Raw genomic sequence first — 17,479 nt, 5'->3', positions numbered from 1 at the left:
GTCCCAGATCCTTGCTGGTTCCTTTGTTACTATCCTTGGGCTTCTCTTGCTGTCAGATCCAGTTAGCAGGGGTTTCCTTACTTTTTTTTTTAAGATCTTATTTATTTATTTGAGAGAGAGAGAGAGAGAGAGACAAAGGGCACGAGCAGGGGGAGGAACAGAGGGTGAGAGGGCAGGGAAAATCTCAAGCAGACTTGGCAATGAGTGTGGAGCCCAACACGGTGCTCAATCCTATGACCCTGAGATCATGACCTGAACCAAGAGTCATGACTGAGCCACCCAGGTGCCCATCCCTTATATTTATCTTTTTATGCTCAGAAGTTGTGTTCAGTGCTCTAGATAGCCGACATGAACTAGTGAAGTTTATCACATCTCTATATGGGGAAACATTTTTAAAATGTCCTAATTCAGTGTCTTATAAATCACCAAGAAAAATGTGAGCTAGTCTATATATGCCCATTTGTTTTGCCTAGCAGGGTCTCTAGGTTGGAACAATACTGATCTCTAGCTGACAATTGAGCCTCTAAGCTGCAGAGTAGAAAGTTCATCCCAGAGGTGCCCTGAGAGCTTCATTCTTGTCCTAGAGCTGACAGCAGAGAAGACAGACATCGAATACATAATTACCCTGGACCAAGTAGAGGATGCTATAGAGGCATGTGACAGGGGTTGATATAGTCTATTCCTCAAACCCTAAAAGCTGAATAGGAGCTGCCTGGATGAAGATTTTGCCCTGTGATGATCCTTCTCATCTTGCCCTTGCCTAGTGGGAGATCTACGATGCCTATGTAGAGGAGCTTAAGAAACAGGAAAAGACCAAAGAAAAAGAGAAGGCAAAGACACCAGTGGCTAAAAAAATGGGGAAGATGACCATGAGGAAGATGACATCTATGGAGTCCCAGGTTTGATGGAGGTTTCATGGCTGTGTCACAGAGAATGACTGAGTGGGATCTTGGTCTCTGGGTAGTGGGGAACCTGGCCATCAGGAAGGACTTCACAGACTTTAAGGGGTGTGTGAGTATGTGATAATGCTGAAGTATGAATAGTTCTTTTCTTTTGGGAATATGTGAGAAGAGCTAGAGCTACCTCTGGCATTCCATACTTCTCCCCAGTCTTATAGGATTCAGGATTGTTGGGCTAGGGGACAACAGAAGACATGAATGTTATTGAAAGCTCAATGTATACCTTGAAAGAGCTCAGGAGTATTCTCAGGATGAGGTGGGATATGAGAATAGAGCACCACCTCCCTGAGCAAGGGCTCCTAAGGTTTGGGAGAGTGATTTGCTCTTGACCTTCAGTCTTTGGGCTTTATTTGTTCAATTTTTTAGGTGAGTCTTACGGGCCAGAAGGCAAGTCAGAGCTGATCACAGTCACCAGCACGTCCAGGCCAATGGGTGTGATCATTCTGGGCTGGATGTTTATTCTGAAGAACCATATAGGAGTCATTATAGAGGTCATGGTTGGGGGGCTCATTGTAGGCATAGCCAGTATAGGTTGGGGATCATCATGGAAATTATGGTGATAGGTCACCACAGGGAGGATCACCACAGGGAGATGCTGAAAGGCCACTTTTGTCCCTTCAACAGAGAGAAAGCTGGGTCGGGAGCCAGAGTCACAGTATGGGTATCAGGATGAGTTTGACCGGCAATAGAGTGGGAAAGTGAGGGCCACAGGAAGCCGAAGTCTAGGTTCAGCACCCTGGAGAGCGCCCAAGCAGCTCTCTGGGAAGTGGTTCTGCTACAGAAAACAGATTAGTTAAAGGAAATTTTGCTTTGTCTTAGGTATGCCCACTTCCACTCAATTTCATGTCCCCAGTAAAAGTCACATTTTATGAGAGGTTTAAGACTTCCCTGCTTCGGCTTAATACGAACTTCTCTAATTCAGTTTCATTCAACTACAGACCAAAACTTGTGATCATGATCATGCTGGGTACTGGAACCCAGAAGTGAAAGATGAAGTCCTTGCCCCATGGCCTGCTCTGTCCAGACCTTTGATTTCCCCTGTACTGTTGCCTAGAGGTTAGTGGCTTTGTAGGAGCTGTTGGCCTGGGTCAAGTTTCACTTGAAGATCCTTCAAGGATTTAGCTGTAGGCTGTGTGTTAGGACTATTATTATAGAAACCTTAACTGCAACTGCCAGGGCCCAGAGAACAGAAGAAATGTCCCTGTGGCTAAGACTGAAAACTGTCCTTTGGTCTAAGCCCTTGGTGCCTAACATGTCTATTAGACTTGGTGTCTAATGTGCCCAGGGAAGGGGGACTACACTGGATTCTTCCAGCTTGGTTGACATTGAAGGCTGTGATGCAGGTAGATTCCAGTCCTCTGTACCAAGAAGCTACATGGTGGCAGGACATTGTGGGGTGTAAGATACCCCCAATACCAGTGAACACCTTAGTGTGCAACCTCTACACAAGGGAATTGAGTTTTAACTGGGAATCCCAAGTACTGGGCCTGGCTGTCTGTAGAATTGAGTGGCCCTTTGCTCAGGCCCAGCATATGAACAGAGTGACACCTTTTTTCAGGGACCTGCATCTGATGAGGTTGATATAAAACTCAAGTGCACGGGAGGGGAGAAAGCAGAACAACTCATTGATACCCTGTAGGAAGATCTGCAATGATAGATTTCAGGTTTCTGTCTCATTAATGATTTGGATGAATGTATAGAAATGAATGTAAGCTTATCTGGTCTGAAAGATTAGGACAGGAAGGGGAGAAAGGACTCAGAAGCCACAAATTTAGTCAGAAATAATGAAGAGCTATGTCTGCTCAAGTAACATAGTATCCAGAATGAGGGAGACATGAGTTCACCACACACTGTCTTCGGAGCACATCTAAAACCTTGAGTCTGCCAGGACCAGGCAAAGGTGGTCAGGCTAGTGAAGGACTGGCTTTCTCCATGGGGCTGCGGGCATGAGACCTGGAGTCCACAGAGTTGAGTTTAAATCCTGTCTTTGCTACTTATTAGCTGGGTTCTTCTGACCTGTTTCCTCACTGGTAAAGACATCCTAATGATACTTACTTTGCAAGATTGTTGTGAGAACCCAAGATCATGTACTGTTGCTAGTATAGTAGAAGTTAGGTAACTTAACTGAAGTTGCCACTTGGCTCCTAATCCACAGAATGGGAAGGGAATGCAGCTCTGTGTATCTCCAGAAGCCATCCTCTTCCTGATGCCAACACTCCTAGGAAAACTCATTTTCAAGAGCCATGGGCCTGGCCTTCTTGAGCACCTTGAGGGCTGCGCCTGGACAAAGCCTTGGGTTAGGAGTTGCTTCTGCCTTGTACTCCCTATGTACAAGCATATCTCTGTCCCCTCTCTGGGTCTCTATCTCTTCCTCAACTCTTGACTAAATAAGTTGGATCAGAAGCTCTCTGAGGCCTTTAATGAGAGTCTTTTCTTTGTCTGAGATGATGAAACCTTTCTGTCTCCACTAAAGAAGACTCTTACCTTCTCTTTTCTGTTCTTCCCTCCAATACCCTTCCTGGGCTCTCTCCAAAGTCCCATGTTGTACACCAAGATATGCCTTCACCAGAACAAGTTCAGAATGAAAGATCATGAGTCAGGCTGTGCCCAGGAGCCAAGTATGGCAGTGCAGACTCCTTATGCCACATATGAGCTAGGCATTCCCCAAAGGGGGTGGTGACGTGAGCTGCTCCTTGAGGCATTAAGAGATTTCTTTACAGAGCTATCTTGGGTAGGTGGTGTCAAAGAGACAATTGCACCTCTGGGTTGTGGCTTGAGGCATAAGCTCTGCAGGAGCTAGCTGTGAAGACCTGTGGCCTTTGTATCTCCACAGAGTGATGACATCACCAAAGTGACTCAGGCTGCTAAAATTGTGGAGCGGATGGTCAACCAGAACACATATGATGATGTTGCTCAAGGTAAGATTTAACGTGTTGGCAACTACTCTTACTGCTTGTATTTTAAAAATTCCTCAGGAGGTGCCTGGGTGCTCAGTTGGTGGAGCATCTGACCCTTGATTTTGGCTTAGGTCATGATTTCAGGGTTCTGGGATCAAGCCCTATGGGCTCTGTGCTCAGGAGGGAGTCCACTTCTCTCCTACTCCCTCTCCCTCTGCCACATACACACCCCCTTCGCTCACAAGTGCTTCCTAATTCTTGTGTCCAGCTTGGGGACAATATAAATGCTGGAATGCAGACTGAAACAGCTCTGGGGATCCTCAGGAATGGAGGAAGGGAAATGAGGAATGAGTGGCAGCAGTCAAGGAAGGCAGAAGGGAGGGCTAAGCTAGGTGCCAAGGGATACGCAGAGTCTGAGAGGGAGATTAGCAAAAGGGCAGATGTTCTGGGCAAGGGACAGCATAAGCAGTCACTCGGTGGTAAAAACAAATTGGAATAGACTCTGAGGACAAAGGGCAGCAGACTCAGAGACTCGAGCAGGGGTTTGTTGGAAAGTAGTGAGAGTTCAGGCTACAGAGGTAGTTGTAGCCAGTTAATGAAGGGCCTGGACTATCTCAGGGAATCTGAGCTTTTCTGCAGAGAGTTCAAAGATCCTGTCCAGGCAGCAACACAGTCCGGCGAGAGGTCAGCTAGAGAAGGATGTGATGGGGCACAATGCAGGGACAGAGACGAAGGTGAGGTTCAGCTGAGGGGTAGAATGGGCCTTATTCCACCTTTTCCAGGGGTAAAGAAAAGGAAGCAGTTACAATAGTGAAAAGCCAGCATCAGCATTCCCTGGGAATGGCCCATGTACTGGACATTGTGGTGTGCAACTTATACATATTACTTTACATCATCCTGACCTCCACACTATTGGACAAATACCATTATTCTCTCCATTTCATAGGTGAGAAATTTGGGCCATTGCCACTTGTTCACAACCGCAGCCAGCATGAGGAGTGAGTGGAGCCATTGGGACTTGAACACAGGCCCTTTGGATCTATAGCCTAAGTGCTCCAGCACAAGGCTACAGAGCCACTGAGCTTGAAGAGACATTTCAAGTAAACATTCAATAAGTCTATGCTGGTGATTAATTAGTGATGAAGTGAAGAAAGAGATTGATTCAGAAATGCTTAAATCCTGGGGGCCTGGGAAATTCTGGTGTCTTTGACAGAGCCAGGGAAAAAGAATCCTTCCCATGGCATGAACAGCACATTCCCAAGTGGCTTGTATTTCCCTAAGAGGTTGTGCATTTATTTGGAGCAGCTGCCTCCCCAAAGTTGGCAGCTCCTTGCTGCTGGCTGGTCTCCTTTGCTGACAGCCTAGGGCTCTTCTTGGTGACTTGATGCTCACTGCTCACCCATGGGACATAGAAACCAGGGCTGCCAAGACCAGCAGCCTAAACAAGCCCCCTTGTTATCATTCAGGCTGGAAAACGACCTTGAGTGCTTTTCAAAGCTGTCAAAGTACACAACAGCTGTGAATGAATTTGTCACTCACACAGCTTGGCTTCCTGAAACCCAGCCTCTGCAACCAGCCCACCAAAGGGCTGCGAACACGATTAATATCCATGGAGAAACTGGCCTTGGTGAACCTTTTTCATTTATAAGAACACAATCACATAAAAATGCATTGAACTTTGATTTTTTTAATTGCACACTCTTTTCCCAAAGGGAAAGTCTAATCATGAAGAAGTGAAAACAGAAAAGTGTTACCAATTAATCTCCTCTCTGAAATGAGGTATTTTCAAAGACAGCCTAAGCTCGGGGCTCTCCTATATGATCAAGGCGCATGCCTCTGATGGCTCTGAGTTTTTGTTGTTCCAAGACATTTTTGAGGTTTGAATGTGGTCCCACAACCTCAAGGCTGGGCCAGTGCCTAGGCATGTCCTTGACCGTGTCGGATGAGAGGATTCATTTTCTAATGGGTCATCCCTGTTTGGAAAAAAAAAACTGAGAAATTTTTCACTTCTGTTGATTTATTTCGTTGTGTTCTTTGAACAATTATTGGGTGTCTGCTCTGTGGCTGGCACTGTGCTAGGCACTGCAGGTCCAGAGATGACTAGAACATGCTGCTTGCTCCCCAGGAGCTGTCTGGTAGGGGAGACGGGCAAAAGGATCAATAGAAGCAACACAGCATGACAGACATTTCAGCAGAGAAGAGGCAGGGCTGGAATGGAGGAAGAGATGAATTCTGCTTAACAAGAAAATGAAGGTCTCACAGAGAAGGAGTTCAATCTGGATCTGCAGTTAGTGAGAGTTTGCCAGGAAGATGGAGCAGAACATTCTAGACACTATTTGATATAGAGGTTAGGTGAACACCTGACTGCAAATGACATGACATTCATGGCCTGGACCCTTGGTTTGACCAGGGAGCCTGTGCAAGGGGTTTTCAGTGGGGGAGAGGAGGTGGTGTGGTGAGGTGATTGATTTGTTCTCATTCTGGTAGCTCTGTGGAGTGGGCACTGGAGGAGGAGTTACTGGAGGTGGGGAGACCAATTAGGAGGAGGATGTAGTAATGCAGGTGATGGTTCTTGGGACCTGGGCAGTGGCTTTGGGTTTGGAGAGAAGTGAATGGATTAAAAAAAGTCATCAGAAGGACAACATGAGATATGATGTAAAGAGATCAGTCAAGGATTACCAGGTTTCTACTTAGCCAAATGACAAGACAGGTGGAGCTTCTATCTAAGTTAGAGGAAACGGGAGGCAGAGACAATTTAGGGCAGGAGATGAACCTGAATCCAGAGAACCCATTTCAGGGATCCAGGCAGCTTCACCACAGTGGGGCTTTGCAGCGGGTGTGAAGATGGACAAACCTGGGATTTTATCTGAGAGGAGATGTCTATTGTAAATTGCCTCCAACAACAATGATGACAGTAACAATAACATATAGAAAGCTGACTATGTGCCAGTTATTTTTCTAAGTACTTTACATATATGAACAATTAATCCTCACCACAGTCCTTTGAGATAGGTACTATTACTATTCCCACTTTGAAACACAAGAGTCTGTTTTGGCCAAGGAGGTACAGACAGAGAGTGGCAGGCCTGGGTTTGCCATAAAATGGCAGTCCCAGGGCTGATGCAGCCTGGGTGTGTTTAAGATTTTAAGTACTATGAGGATGCTGCTGACGAATACCGAGACGTGGAGGGTACGCTGCTGCCGCTCTGGAAGTTCCAAAACGACAAAGCCAAGCGCCTGGCCGTCACCGCCCTCTGCTGGTGAGTATGGACATTGCAGCAAACCCAGAGGCCCTGAGAGCCTGAGCTGGGGCACTTCTACTGCGCTTAACCACTCTGAAGATGACCGGTAGCATTATAGGAAAAAAGGGACTGGGATTCTTATGGGATTGTGCGATCAGCCCATGTCTCTAAAGTCAACAGTAGATGTCTTTAGTGTAGTTAGGCACCAGTGTTCGTGGGAAGGCTCATGTCTATTGGGAAAGCCACGTTCATTTCCTGAGCCAACAGATTCATATTTCTTTTGCAGGAATCCAAAGTACAATGATCTGTTTGCAGTGGGACATGGCTCCTGTAAGTAATCTGGCTATTTGTTCGTTTTCTCACTCAATCAGCAAACACTTAAGGACCTTAAGCACCAGTGCAGAGAGCTCTTTGTGAGGTGTGAAAGGTGTAAGAGGACTAAGATCTAGTCACTGCCTTCAGCGGCTCCCAGTCTGATGGGAAATACAGGCAACCATACCAGCAGTTAGCACTGAGTGAACGACTATACCAAAGTGAGCCCTAAAGGTTTAATTGTAGTGAAGGAAGAGGGGAGAGCACTTCTGGCCGAGGAACCAGCATATGCAAAGGTCTGGAGGCACAAGAGATATGGGAGGAAATAAAGCTGCTGAGGGAGCCAGGGTTGGCCCCCGAATGGCTTGGTAAACAATTCCAAGAAGCTTGGAGATTCTCCTGAGGAGAGTTTTATGACATTCTCCTGAGGGGAAATCACGGAAGGAATTTAAGAAGGGCAGGGACAGAACCAGGGCAGGAGGAAATGGCAGGCATGAGACTAGGGGCTGGGAAACCACCTGGGAGACTGGTGAGGATCCCCAGGAAGAGATGGTAGGACATGGACCATGACTGTGGCATAGGAATGGAGAAATAGGTTTGGGAAGATTGAGAAGGTGGACTGGACCAGACCTGGGGAAAGACTAGAGGTGAGGCTGAGAGAGGGAACGTTCCTGATCTGGCTCTGGAGCAGGCAGGGGTGGGGGAAGGTAGGTGCTTGATGTTCATCATTTGGCCTCTGGGCCCTGGAAGACCACTATTGTCCAGGCTGTTGCCGCCCCCGCCAGCCCGCCCTCATCTCTGAGGCAGGAGGCAGCGCTGTGGTAACTGTGTGGTAGTTTTGCTTTCCCTTCATATTCTGTGTTCTCTGAAGAAGCCCCTACCTCTGTGCTGGGCTGGACATTCCCCCTTCCTAACGGGAGAGGGCCCCACACTTCATGTTAGCTGAATCTCCCCCGGCTAACGGCCTGTTCTCTGGCTGGGAGAATCAGCATCTATGAACAGAAAAAAACCCTTCCATTCTCCAAGCTTCTGCTGGCTGGCAGACGTGCAGGCTCCTGGTCTCTACCCCTCTGACCGCCTGTGCACCCAGCCCATTCTTTCCCCGGGGCTGGGGGATGGGAAGGAGGGCAAGGAGGGGTTGGTGTTTATTATTCCTCTCAGGGAGGAGACCTTGGAGCTGCTCCCAGTCTCGTGGTCTGGGCTGCCTTTGAGGATGCCCTAAATGCCCGCTTTGTGTCCCTACTCCTGAGGGTGGGCTGCTGCCAGGCTGGAAGTACCCTCCCCTTCTGGCAGGGAGCTAGCACATTCCTCCCCCTCCACTGCAGCTACTGGGCCTGGAACAGGGCCTGGGGGCTGGGCTGGCCCTCCCAGGAGTGGGTGTGGACCCCCTATGAGGCTGCTGTTGGCTCAGGCTCTCTGCCCAGGACTGAAGCTGGGCTGAGGCAGGCTCCCTAGCAGGTGGGAGGGGACACTGGCTCAGGTCTAGCCCCATCCTCCTCCCACGCAGGGCCAGAAGCAAGGTCAGCTGGTTGGGTTCAGGCAGAGGCTGTCTCCAACGGCTGCTTTAGTCAGGAATGGTGGAGAAGAGTAACCCAGCCCTCAGGCATGGAGGACTCCAAGCCTGGCTGGCCCAGGAGCCTCCTTCAGGCAATCGCTCACCCAGGGAGGCTCTCTTTGTCCCTCGCTGGCCGCATCCACACACCTGGGCAGCACCAGTCCCTTGTAGAACTTCTGGCCGAAGGGGTACTGCCCGGTGGTGAGACCTGGGGCCAGAAGCTGCTCTGAGCCTTGGTTTCCTTATTGGTAGCCTGAAGAGGCTGACACCTGCTGGATCTTCACCCCAGGACATTGCTAGACTCACCAGAAAGAAAAGCAAACGTGCCCTGTGAACTCTAGGAACCACCCACATATAAAGGACAGCCTGTCATTCTGTCCCCTAGCTTTCCTACAGGACTCTCAGGGGACCCAAGCAGAGAGAGGGGGCCGTGGTGACGGAGGAGAACTGGACAAGGCCCATACCTCCTCTAGAGCACAGGCCCAGGAGTAGCAGGGGTGCTTGCGCTGGGGCCGCCGCAGGCATGGGGTTACTGACTGGCTTGCCCATGGGCGTGACTAAGGTGGGGCAATGGCAACGGTGAATACTGGGACTTCTGGGAATCTGTCAGTGAGGCTGGGCAATGGCTAGAGAATATGACGTGGAGTAAGTTTTTTTCAGAGTTCTTTTGTTTGTAAGCTAAGAAAGTCCTGAGAATGTTTCAAAAGCTGATAAGGAAAGAGCCAAAAGAAAGTGAGCTGAAAATGGCGCGGGGCCCTCCATATCTCGGTGCCACTCCGCAGAGGCCTGAGCTGAGCCAGGCTGAGGTGGGACTCAGAAGGGCTCCTGCGTTCACTTCTGAGGTCACTTCTGGGAGTCCTGTGCTCTCCAGTGCCCAGATGCCCCGTTGGAAGAAAGAGGGCAAAGCTGAGGCAGGCGAAGGGCACCCTGGTCACCGAGGAGGTCACTGCGAGGAGCGGCTGGCTCACCAGCATCCATCACACTGTCTGGGGAAACTCCCGATGCCAGCCTCCTAGCATCAGCCTTTGTCTCCTACAAACACTGGAGTGAGAATTTGGGTTGGACCCTGATGAGCTCAGCCCAGGACTCTTTTTGCCTGGCATTCCCAGATATTTATTCTATAATCCAGCTAAGAAGGACTTTGGCGGCAGTAGGCTCATATCTAAGAAGGACTGGGGCCAGTCTCCTACTTGAGCACAGAGCAGGCTTGCTGGAGCCAGGCCAGGCCAAGGGCAAGTAGGTAAGGAAAAGGGGGTCCAGGCACTTGCCTGCAATAGCACAGAAATATTTGCACTGCCTTCCCTGCATGGGTGTCAGGAAGGATGCAGGGATGGGGGCACCTCAAGCTGCATAGAAAGCAAAGACTGGGCTGCCCCTGGGGCCAGGTTCTGCATCTCAGCAGAGTGGAGAAAGACCGTGAGCAGGTGAAAGCAGATGGAGGAAAGCCGGAGGCCAAGGGAAAGAAGTCTAGGAAGGGGCAGCCCGTGGGGCAAAGCAGGGATGCAATTATGTCGGCCTGGGGCACTGAAGGGGTCCTTTCCGGCCCATCAGCCACTTGATAGCAGGGAAATGGGAACTCCTCAGGGTCTGTTGGGTGGGGATAGTGGAAGAGATCCTGGGCCCCCTGTGTGGTCCTGACCGGCTCACATGGAGATGAGGGGGAAAGCCGCCCGGTGGGCCACGTCTAAGAAAGAAAGAGGAGTCAGCTGCCCCTCAGCCTGGTCTCCCTCTGGGGGCAGCCCTCAAGAGGAGCCAAAGTCAGGCCCTGAGTCCCCACGGCGGAGCCCTTTCCCCCTCTGTCCCACCACATCCTGGTCTGTCTCTGAGCTTGCCACGGCCAGAGACACACTCGTAGGGATTTAAATCTTTCCTGATCATTTATTTGTCAGCTTCACTAATTAAGCAGTGTTAATTTCATTTACTGAAAATGGAAATTCATCCACCTCATTTCTCCCTGTTCATCCTCCACACGCAAAATCCATCACTCCTCAGCTGCAGGCTGTGTAAAATTTACAGGACTAATTATGTTGTCAGGTCTCTTTGTAAATACAGTCCATAAAGGCCACTGTGCTTGCCGGGTTGTAGTGCAAGGGCATTCCCGTTGTTAGTTTAATTACTGGTTAGTTATTTAGGTTCTCAAATGTTTGCCTCATTTTCCCTAAATCAAATTAAATGTCCCGCTTGATGTATTCTGTCTCCCAGGCCTTGCTCTTATTTCCCACACTTCTTAAATATGACTTCTCATCGGAGGAAAGTGCTCAGAAAAGCCCAGTTGCCTGAGAGGTTGAACCCAGCCCGGCACCACGGCCTCTGGGCCAGGCTGGAGGTTTGGAACCCTTTAGCACTGATGCCCTTTCCTGGTGACCCCTGGGATAGTTCCCTGCCTTTGGAGACTGTGAAAATCCTAATCCACGGGGCATTTCTGTTCCTGGAGTCCAAGGTGGCAGGGTGGGTGTGGAAATTGGAGGGGGGGGTTTCATTATTGTTATTAGAAGAGCTGGGGATCATGGCACCCATCCCCCCACCCAGACTTCTAGACTCACGGTTTCCAAACCATCCCAGGAAAAACTATCATCTCTGGGTCTTCTCCCTCTGATTCCTTGAAGTAGAGCTTGGGTCAAACTTCCCGGAATGCCTACTACATACTTTTCTCATTGCTACTGTAACAAATTCCTACAAACATAATGGCTTAAAACAACACCCATCTCTATTATTTCACAGTTCTGGGGTCAGAAGTCTAAAGTGGGTTTTGCTGAGCTGAAGTCAGTTGTCAGCATGGCTTCATTCCTTTTGGAGGCTCATGGGTAACAGCCATGTCCTTACCTTCTCCAGCTTCTAGAAGCTGCCCACATTCGATGGCTTGTGGCCCCCTTCCAGCCAGAAGTTGAATTATTCTGATATCTGCTTTTGTTCTCTACCTCCTTCTCTTTCCCTTAGAAGAACCCCTGTGATTACATTAAGTCCACTCACATATTGCAAGATAATCTCAAGGTCTTTAACTTAATTAGAGCTGCAAAATCCCTTTTGCCTGCTCAGTAACATAGTTATGGGTTGGAGGGATTAGGACATGGACATCTAAGGTGGTGTTATCTGCCTACCTGCAGCTTCCTCCAAATGCCCCTTGCATGACTTAATAAGGGAATCGTTAAACGGCGGCTGCCTTGGAGTCTGCCCTGGGCTGGCCTCATTTGGAAAGCCACAGTAGGAGGGGGGAGGCCTGCTGTCTGAGGCTGGCTCGGTAGCCTGTCTCTGCAGCTTGGCATCTCCTTCCCTCTGACCTGGCTTTAGCCTAGTACCCCAACATGCCCTTTGTCTGCCTTTCCTTCCCTGAATCCTGAGCAAGAGCCTGGCCTTCTCCTGACAGCCAGAACTCTCCAGAGCAGCCCCCTGTGATCTAGAGTCATTACTTCAGGGCAGGGGTAGAGCTCTGGGACTGAGCACGCCCCCCCAAAGTGGCTGCAGTTCAAGAAGACATCCATCCTTGCTTCTCATTGGGCACGACTCTGCCAGAGGCTACTGCAGAGCCGAGGGAGGGAGAGTTTGGTCGGGGTGGAATTGAGCCCCTCCACCCCTGAGAGCATGGCTTTCTGAGAACTGCCAGATCAGGCTCTATACAGAGTTTGACTCTCTTTCCCTGATTCTTGTGGATCATAGAGGGTCAGAGTCAGGGAGGTTTTAGAGATTATCCAGCAGAGCAGGGGGAGAAAGAGGGAACCCTCCCAATGGAGAGAGTAAACCTGCTGGGCTAAGTCATGCTCACTCCATCCTAGTGGAGCCTTTGGGCCAGGCTGAGGAAAAGGCCCGCTCATGACTACCTGTAATAATGACACACAAGTAGAGACGAGCAGAGAGGGGCCCACACGAGGAGAGGCTGAATGATCTAGAAGGCTTCCTGGAGAAGGGCAAGGGCATAAAGTGGATCTAAGGCCAGGTATGCAGCCCTCTCCCTCTGTCTCAGAGTCACAGACCAGGTGGTTTCTCTCTCTCTTTCTCTTTTTCTTTTCCTCCCCTCCTCCTTTTCTTCTCTCTTTCCTTCTTTCCCTTCCTCTTTCTCTTCCTCTGTTCCTCTGCTCCTTCTACCTGGCCACATTGACTTACTGAAGTCCTATAGCCTGGAGGAAACTGGAATTCCTTACTGGCCCCAGACTTCAGAGTCTCTGTCTCTTTATATAATGAAGTGTGGGTTGGGGCTCCCATCTGTGTCATCGGACCCTGCAGTCCTACTTTGAGGAAACAGGGATTTTGTGGTATTCAGGACAAAGTACCCCAGGGCTCTGTAAGCCTTGAGCCTGATGGGATTCTAGTCTCCACTGGGAACTGAAACACTCTAGATGACCCCTTGATGCCAATGTTGTGTTGGGACTCCCGGTGGGTGGCATCGTACTGGGAATGCTGGAGAGCTGAGCAATGATGTACTATGCTGCTGGTGACCTTGTTGGTGATATCATGCTGGATATGTTGGATCGCTGGGCAATGATGACTAGATCAGTGACTAGGACTGTGGTTTACCTGAGTGATGATATCATGTGGGGGGTCCCCGGTGATTTGAATAGTGATGTCATTTTAGGACTTCTGGAAGACAAGATGATGATCTCATGCTGGTACTCTTGGAGGTTTGGGCTGTGATGTCACACTGGCTGTACTCAGAGAATGAAGTAGGTCTCACAGGTGCCACTGGAGTCAGCCCCGTGATGAGAGCATCATAGAATAAGATGGAGTGGAGAGGAAGCCCCAGTTAAATGAGAGTTTTCTGTGTTTTCCTGCCATGGTTTGGCAGACAGAACCTTGAATTGGAATTCAGGAAACATATAGTCTAGCCATGATTAGAAACTGTGACCTTGGGGCACCTGACTGGCTCAGTTGGTGGAACACAATACAAGACTCCTCATCTCAGGGTTGTGAGTTCAAGCCCCATGTTGGGTATAGAGCTTACTGAAAGAGAGAGAGAGAGAGAAAGAAAGGGAGAGGGAAAAAGGAAGGAAGAAAGAGAGTAAGGTAGGGAGAAAAGGAGGAAGGAAGGGAGGAAAGGAGAGAGAAAGGAAGGGAGGAAGGGAGAGAGGAAGGGAGAGAGAAAGGAAAGGAAAGGAATGGAATGGAATCATGATCTTTATGTTAGGAGGGCTTGTTTGGTTGCGAGTAAAAGAGGCCACCAGGAGTGGACTAAGAAGCAGAGGCTCATTGTCGGGTTGCCTGTGGCCTGGGAATTCAGGCAGGACCTAAGGACTTAGTGTGACTGATTGCTCTCTGTGTCTCTGTCTCTTGAAGTCCATGCTTCTCTCTACCAGAAGTCTCCCTGTATAGTTTGTGACTGCCTTGTCCCTTACGCATTATCTAGTCCAGATTCTGGAGAGACTGGACTGGCTTTGCCAGTCGCTACCACCCCGTTAGGTCTTCTTTCCCCTTCCTTTCTCCACCTCCACATAAAGACCAGATCAGTGAGGTATAACTTCAGCTATAAACGAAATACCGCACGAGGCAAACACCATGTGATGGGTCTGAAGGAGCCGGGCACATGATTTCCTCTCTTCTGGTCCCAGTTTACCCATCTATAAAAATCGGGAGCCAAAGCCCAGCCTCCAGTCTCAGTGGTCCTGTGAGCAGGTCAGAAATGTCCTTACTACTGAGTTATTAATTTGGCCTAGGGTTTCTTACCCCTCTTTTCTAGTTTCACTGGTCATAAAGACTGTATGTATGCAGGGTTGGGGAGGGGGGGTCACTGCTATCCCTTGAGGGGCCAGGTCCTGTGCCACAGCAGGACCAAGTGTGAGGGTCATACCCGCCTTGGCCCCTTGGTGAAATAAGGGGAGCATCTGAGTCGCCTGCCCAAGCGTCAGTCACCACCTACTCACCCTTCCATTCGCTTGTTTGCTCGCCCACTCCCCTGCCCACTCAGCCTCTGCCAGACTCGCCCAGCATCGAGGACAGACTGCACATTAACGGTGTCGGTAGATCCCCAGTGTCCTGGCGGTTACCGCTCCCTACCCCACGAGGGTCTGTCTCTCTCCTAGCACTCGGCGCTGCTGGGGGCCAGCCCACATCTCCAGTGGAGTGTCTCTGTCCCTGCCAGGGTCCAGCCCGATGGGAGGCCCAGTCAGGTGTTCGGGATTTGTGGGATGAACAAAAAGAGCTACAAATGACTCTCATTCTGCCCAATTCCAAACCTGTGCGATCTGGGGGTGACAGACACCTTCCTTCAGCAGCTGCAGATTTCTCCCTTGTAGGCTCAGCCCTCGGGGCCCACCCAGGATGAGCCCTACAGGGTGAGTGATGGCCAGCTCCCCACACCATCTGAAGGCCTGTTCCTAGTGGCTTTGAGGTGGCGTCGGACATAGGGTGACCCACCTGGCTCTGGAGACTCTGGAAGCCCCCAGCTCCTCTTCTTTGTGAGAGACTTGCTTTCTCCAGAGCAGAAACACTTTCCTTCCTCAACCACTGTGTGCCCTTCCCAGGGCTCCAGTTGGATCCTGGCACCTTCCACTTGGGAAAGCAACCCCCTCCTGACACATGAAACCTCCTTTGTGAGGCTTCCCATAGAGAACTACTCTGGTGGGCATGCCAGCTTATCTCAGTTTCCAACTCGACCTACCGAAGGCCAGTCTAGCTCCTGGCTGCATCCTGCTCTCTAGTCCTGGCTCCCAGTAAACACTGTTCGCAGAGTGCCTGAGGTAGGCCTATCTGGTAACTGGGTCCGAACACATCCCCAGAGCCCAGGGAGCACAGCCCAGGTACCTACTCCCTCGAGTAAGGGGCAGCATTAGAAATAAGACAGAGGGGTGCCGGGGGTAGGGGCACAGTCAGTTGCATGTGGGGCTCTTGGTCTCCACTCAGGTCATGATCTTAGGGTCATGAGATCAAGCCCCACAATGGGCTCCGTTCTGAGCACACAGTTTCCTTGGGATTCTCTCTCCTTTTCCCCCTGCCTTCTCACTTATGCTCACTGTCTGTCTCAAAATAAGTAAATAAATCGTAAGAGGGAGAGAAGAAAACAAAAAGGAATAAGACAGAAAGAATGACTCAGCCAAATGAGTCAGGGTGGGGTGGCCTCCCTGTTTTTCCCATTCATGGGCTCAAGACCTCAGGACAAGCCACTTTGTCTGGAGGGCCTAGGCCTGCAGTAGCCAGGGGTAAAAAAGGTCCTCTGGCGGGGGAGGAGAAGGGGAGATTGCTATCCTCTCAGGTGGAAGTTTCCCTTAGCAGAGGGTCCCCAAGATGGGGAGCTGCTTTAGACTTCCTCCTCTTCTGAGTGCATGAAGGGTCCTGGACTAGTGGCAGCAGGAGGGCTGGACTTGAGGGCTGGGTCAGTTTTCTGTTCGGTGACTGCCGGATCAGGACGGGGGGGTGCCACGTGAGCAGACGATGCAAGAGAGAGGGAGGCTGTCCCCTGACATGGGATGGGCAGGGAGCAGGGCCTCTGCTGAGTGGTCCTCGCTATTGATCACCAAAAGCTGAGGCCAGAGGGGTGACACAGTGGCCTGTGGAAGCCTGGCCGGCCTGCCTGGGACTTCTCAATTCTGGGAGCAGGCCCAGGCTAGCGTGCAGGCGGCAGCTGGGGACCATGGAGGCCATGGAAGGGTGTGGGAAGGTGCGCATAGCTGGCTAGTTTGACAACCCACAGGGAATTCCAAACCAAGTCCAAACCGAGCTCCTGTCCTGGGCTGGGCTGGGGAACACACGGGCATCATCCAGGCTTTGAAGGACTGCCATCTGCCCCTGGGTGGGGCTTCCGAGCCCTCTCTGAGGTCACTGCTTCTTCCCAAGCACAACTTTGAGCCTGCCTCCCTCCTTCCTGTACCCCAGGAACAATGGAGAGAATGATTGTCCATCCCTCAGATAAGCCTGGTCACCTTATCCTCTTGGGAACCCTAAGAAGGAGGCAGCCCAGTCTCCTGCTTCTATTTCTGAGACAGAGAAGCTGAAGGCCAGAGGGGAATCTGACCTCTCTGGAGAACCCGGCAGCAGGTCCCCTGGGTAGGTGGGGGAGGGGCGGGGGCTGCGGAATACTTCCACCACAGCCACAGCCCGGCATCTTCCCCATCTTCCCGGGACAGATGACTTCATGAAGCAGAGCCGGGGCATGCTCCTGCTGTACAGCCTGAAGAACCCCAGCTTTCCCGAGTACATCTTCAGCAGTGAGAGTGGCATCATGTGTTTAGACATGCATGTGGACCACCCCTACCTGGTGGTGGTGGGCCACTACGACGGGAACGTGGCCATTTACAACCTCAAGAAGCCCCAGTCCCAGCCGTCCTTCCGCAGCTCAGCCAAGTCTGGCAAGCACACGGACCCGGTGTGGCAGGTCAGCCCTGAAGCAGGGTGGGAGACACTGGGCGGGAACCCCTGGAGGAGGGACTTTGGGGTGGACTGGCCACAGGCAGGGGGATGGGGATGCCAGGTACCAGCTTAGAAGTCAAGGAGCCGGGTATACGAAGGAGCAGAGAGGGCGGGAAGGGGCAGTCGGGAGGTGAGGGGTCTGTCGCTGCGGACCTGCTATCAGGAGGGCCCCTCTCTCTGCTA

At 50.8% G+C, this 17,479-nt stretch overlaps 1 protein-coding gene across 2 annotated transcripts in view; it reads left to right on the top strand.

Annotated features, from left to right (window-relative positions):
* Positions 1-17,479, top strand: part of DNAI1 (dynein axonemal intermediate chain 1) — a 58,149-nt gene that overhangs the window by 28,042 nt on the left and 12,628 nt on the right. For both annotated transcript variants that reach the window (XM_044264299.1, XM_044264298.1), the window contains exons 9-13: positions 765-899; positions 3,793-3,877; positions 6,999-7,116; positions 7,385-7,428; positions 17,014-17,261. In XM_044264299.1, the coding sequence (XP_044120234.1) occupies positions 765-899; positions 3,793-3,877; positions 6,999-7,116; positions 7,385-7,428; positions 17,014-17,261 (630 nt within the window). The remainder of the gene's footprint in view (positions 1-764; positions 900-3,792; positions 3,878-6,998; positions 7,117-7,384; positions 7,429-17,013; positions 17,262-17,479) is intronic.

This window comes from Neovison vison, chromosome 9 (genome assembly GCF_020171115.1).
Source record: "Neovison vison isolate M4711 chromosome 9, ASM_NN_V1, whole genome shotgun sequence".
NCBI classification, from domain to species: domain Eukaryota; kingdom Metazoa; phylum Chordata; class Mammalia; order Carnivora; family Mustelidae; genus Neogale; species Neogale vison.
The sequence above is the reverse complement of the archived record's forward strand: the minus strand, read 5'-3'. Positions and strand labels throughout refer to the sequence as shown.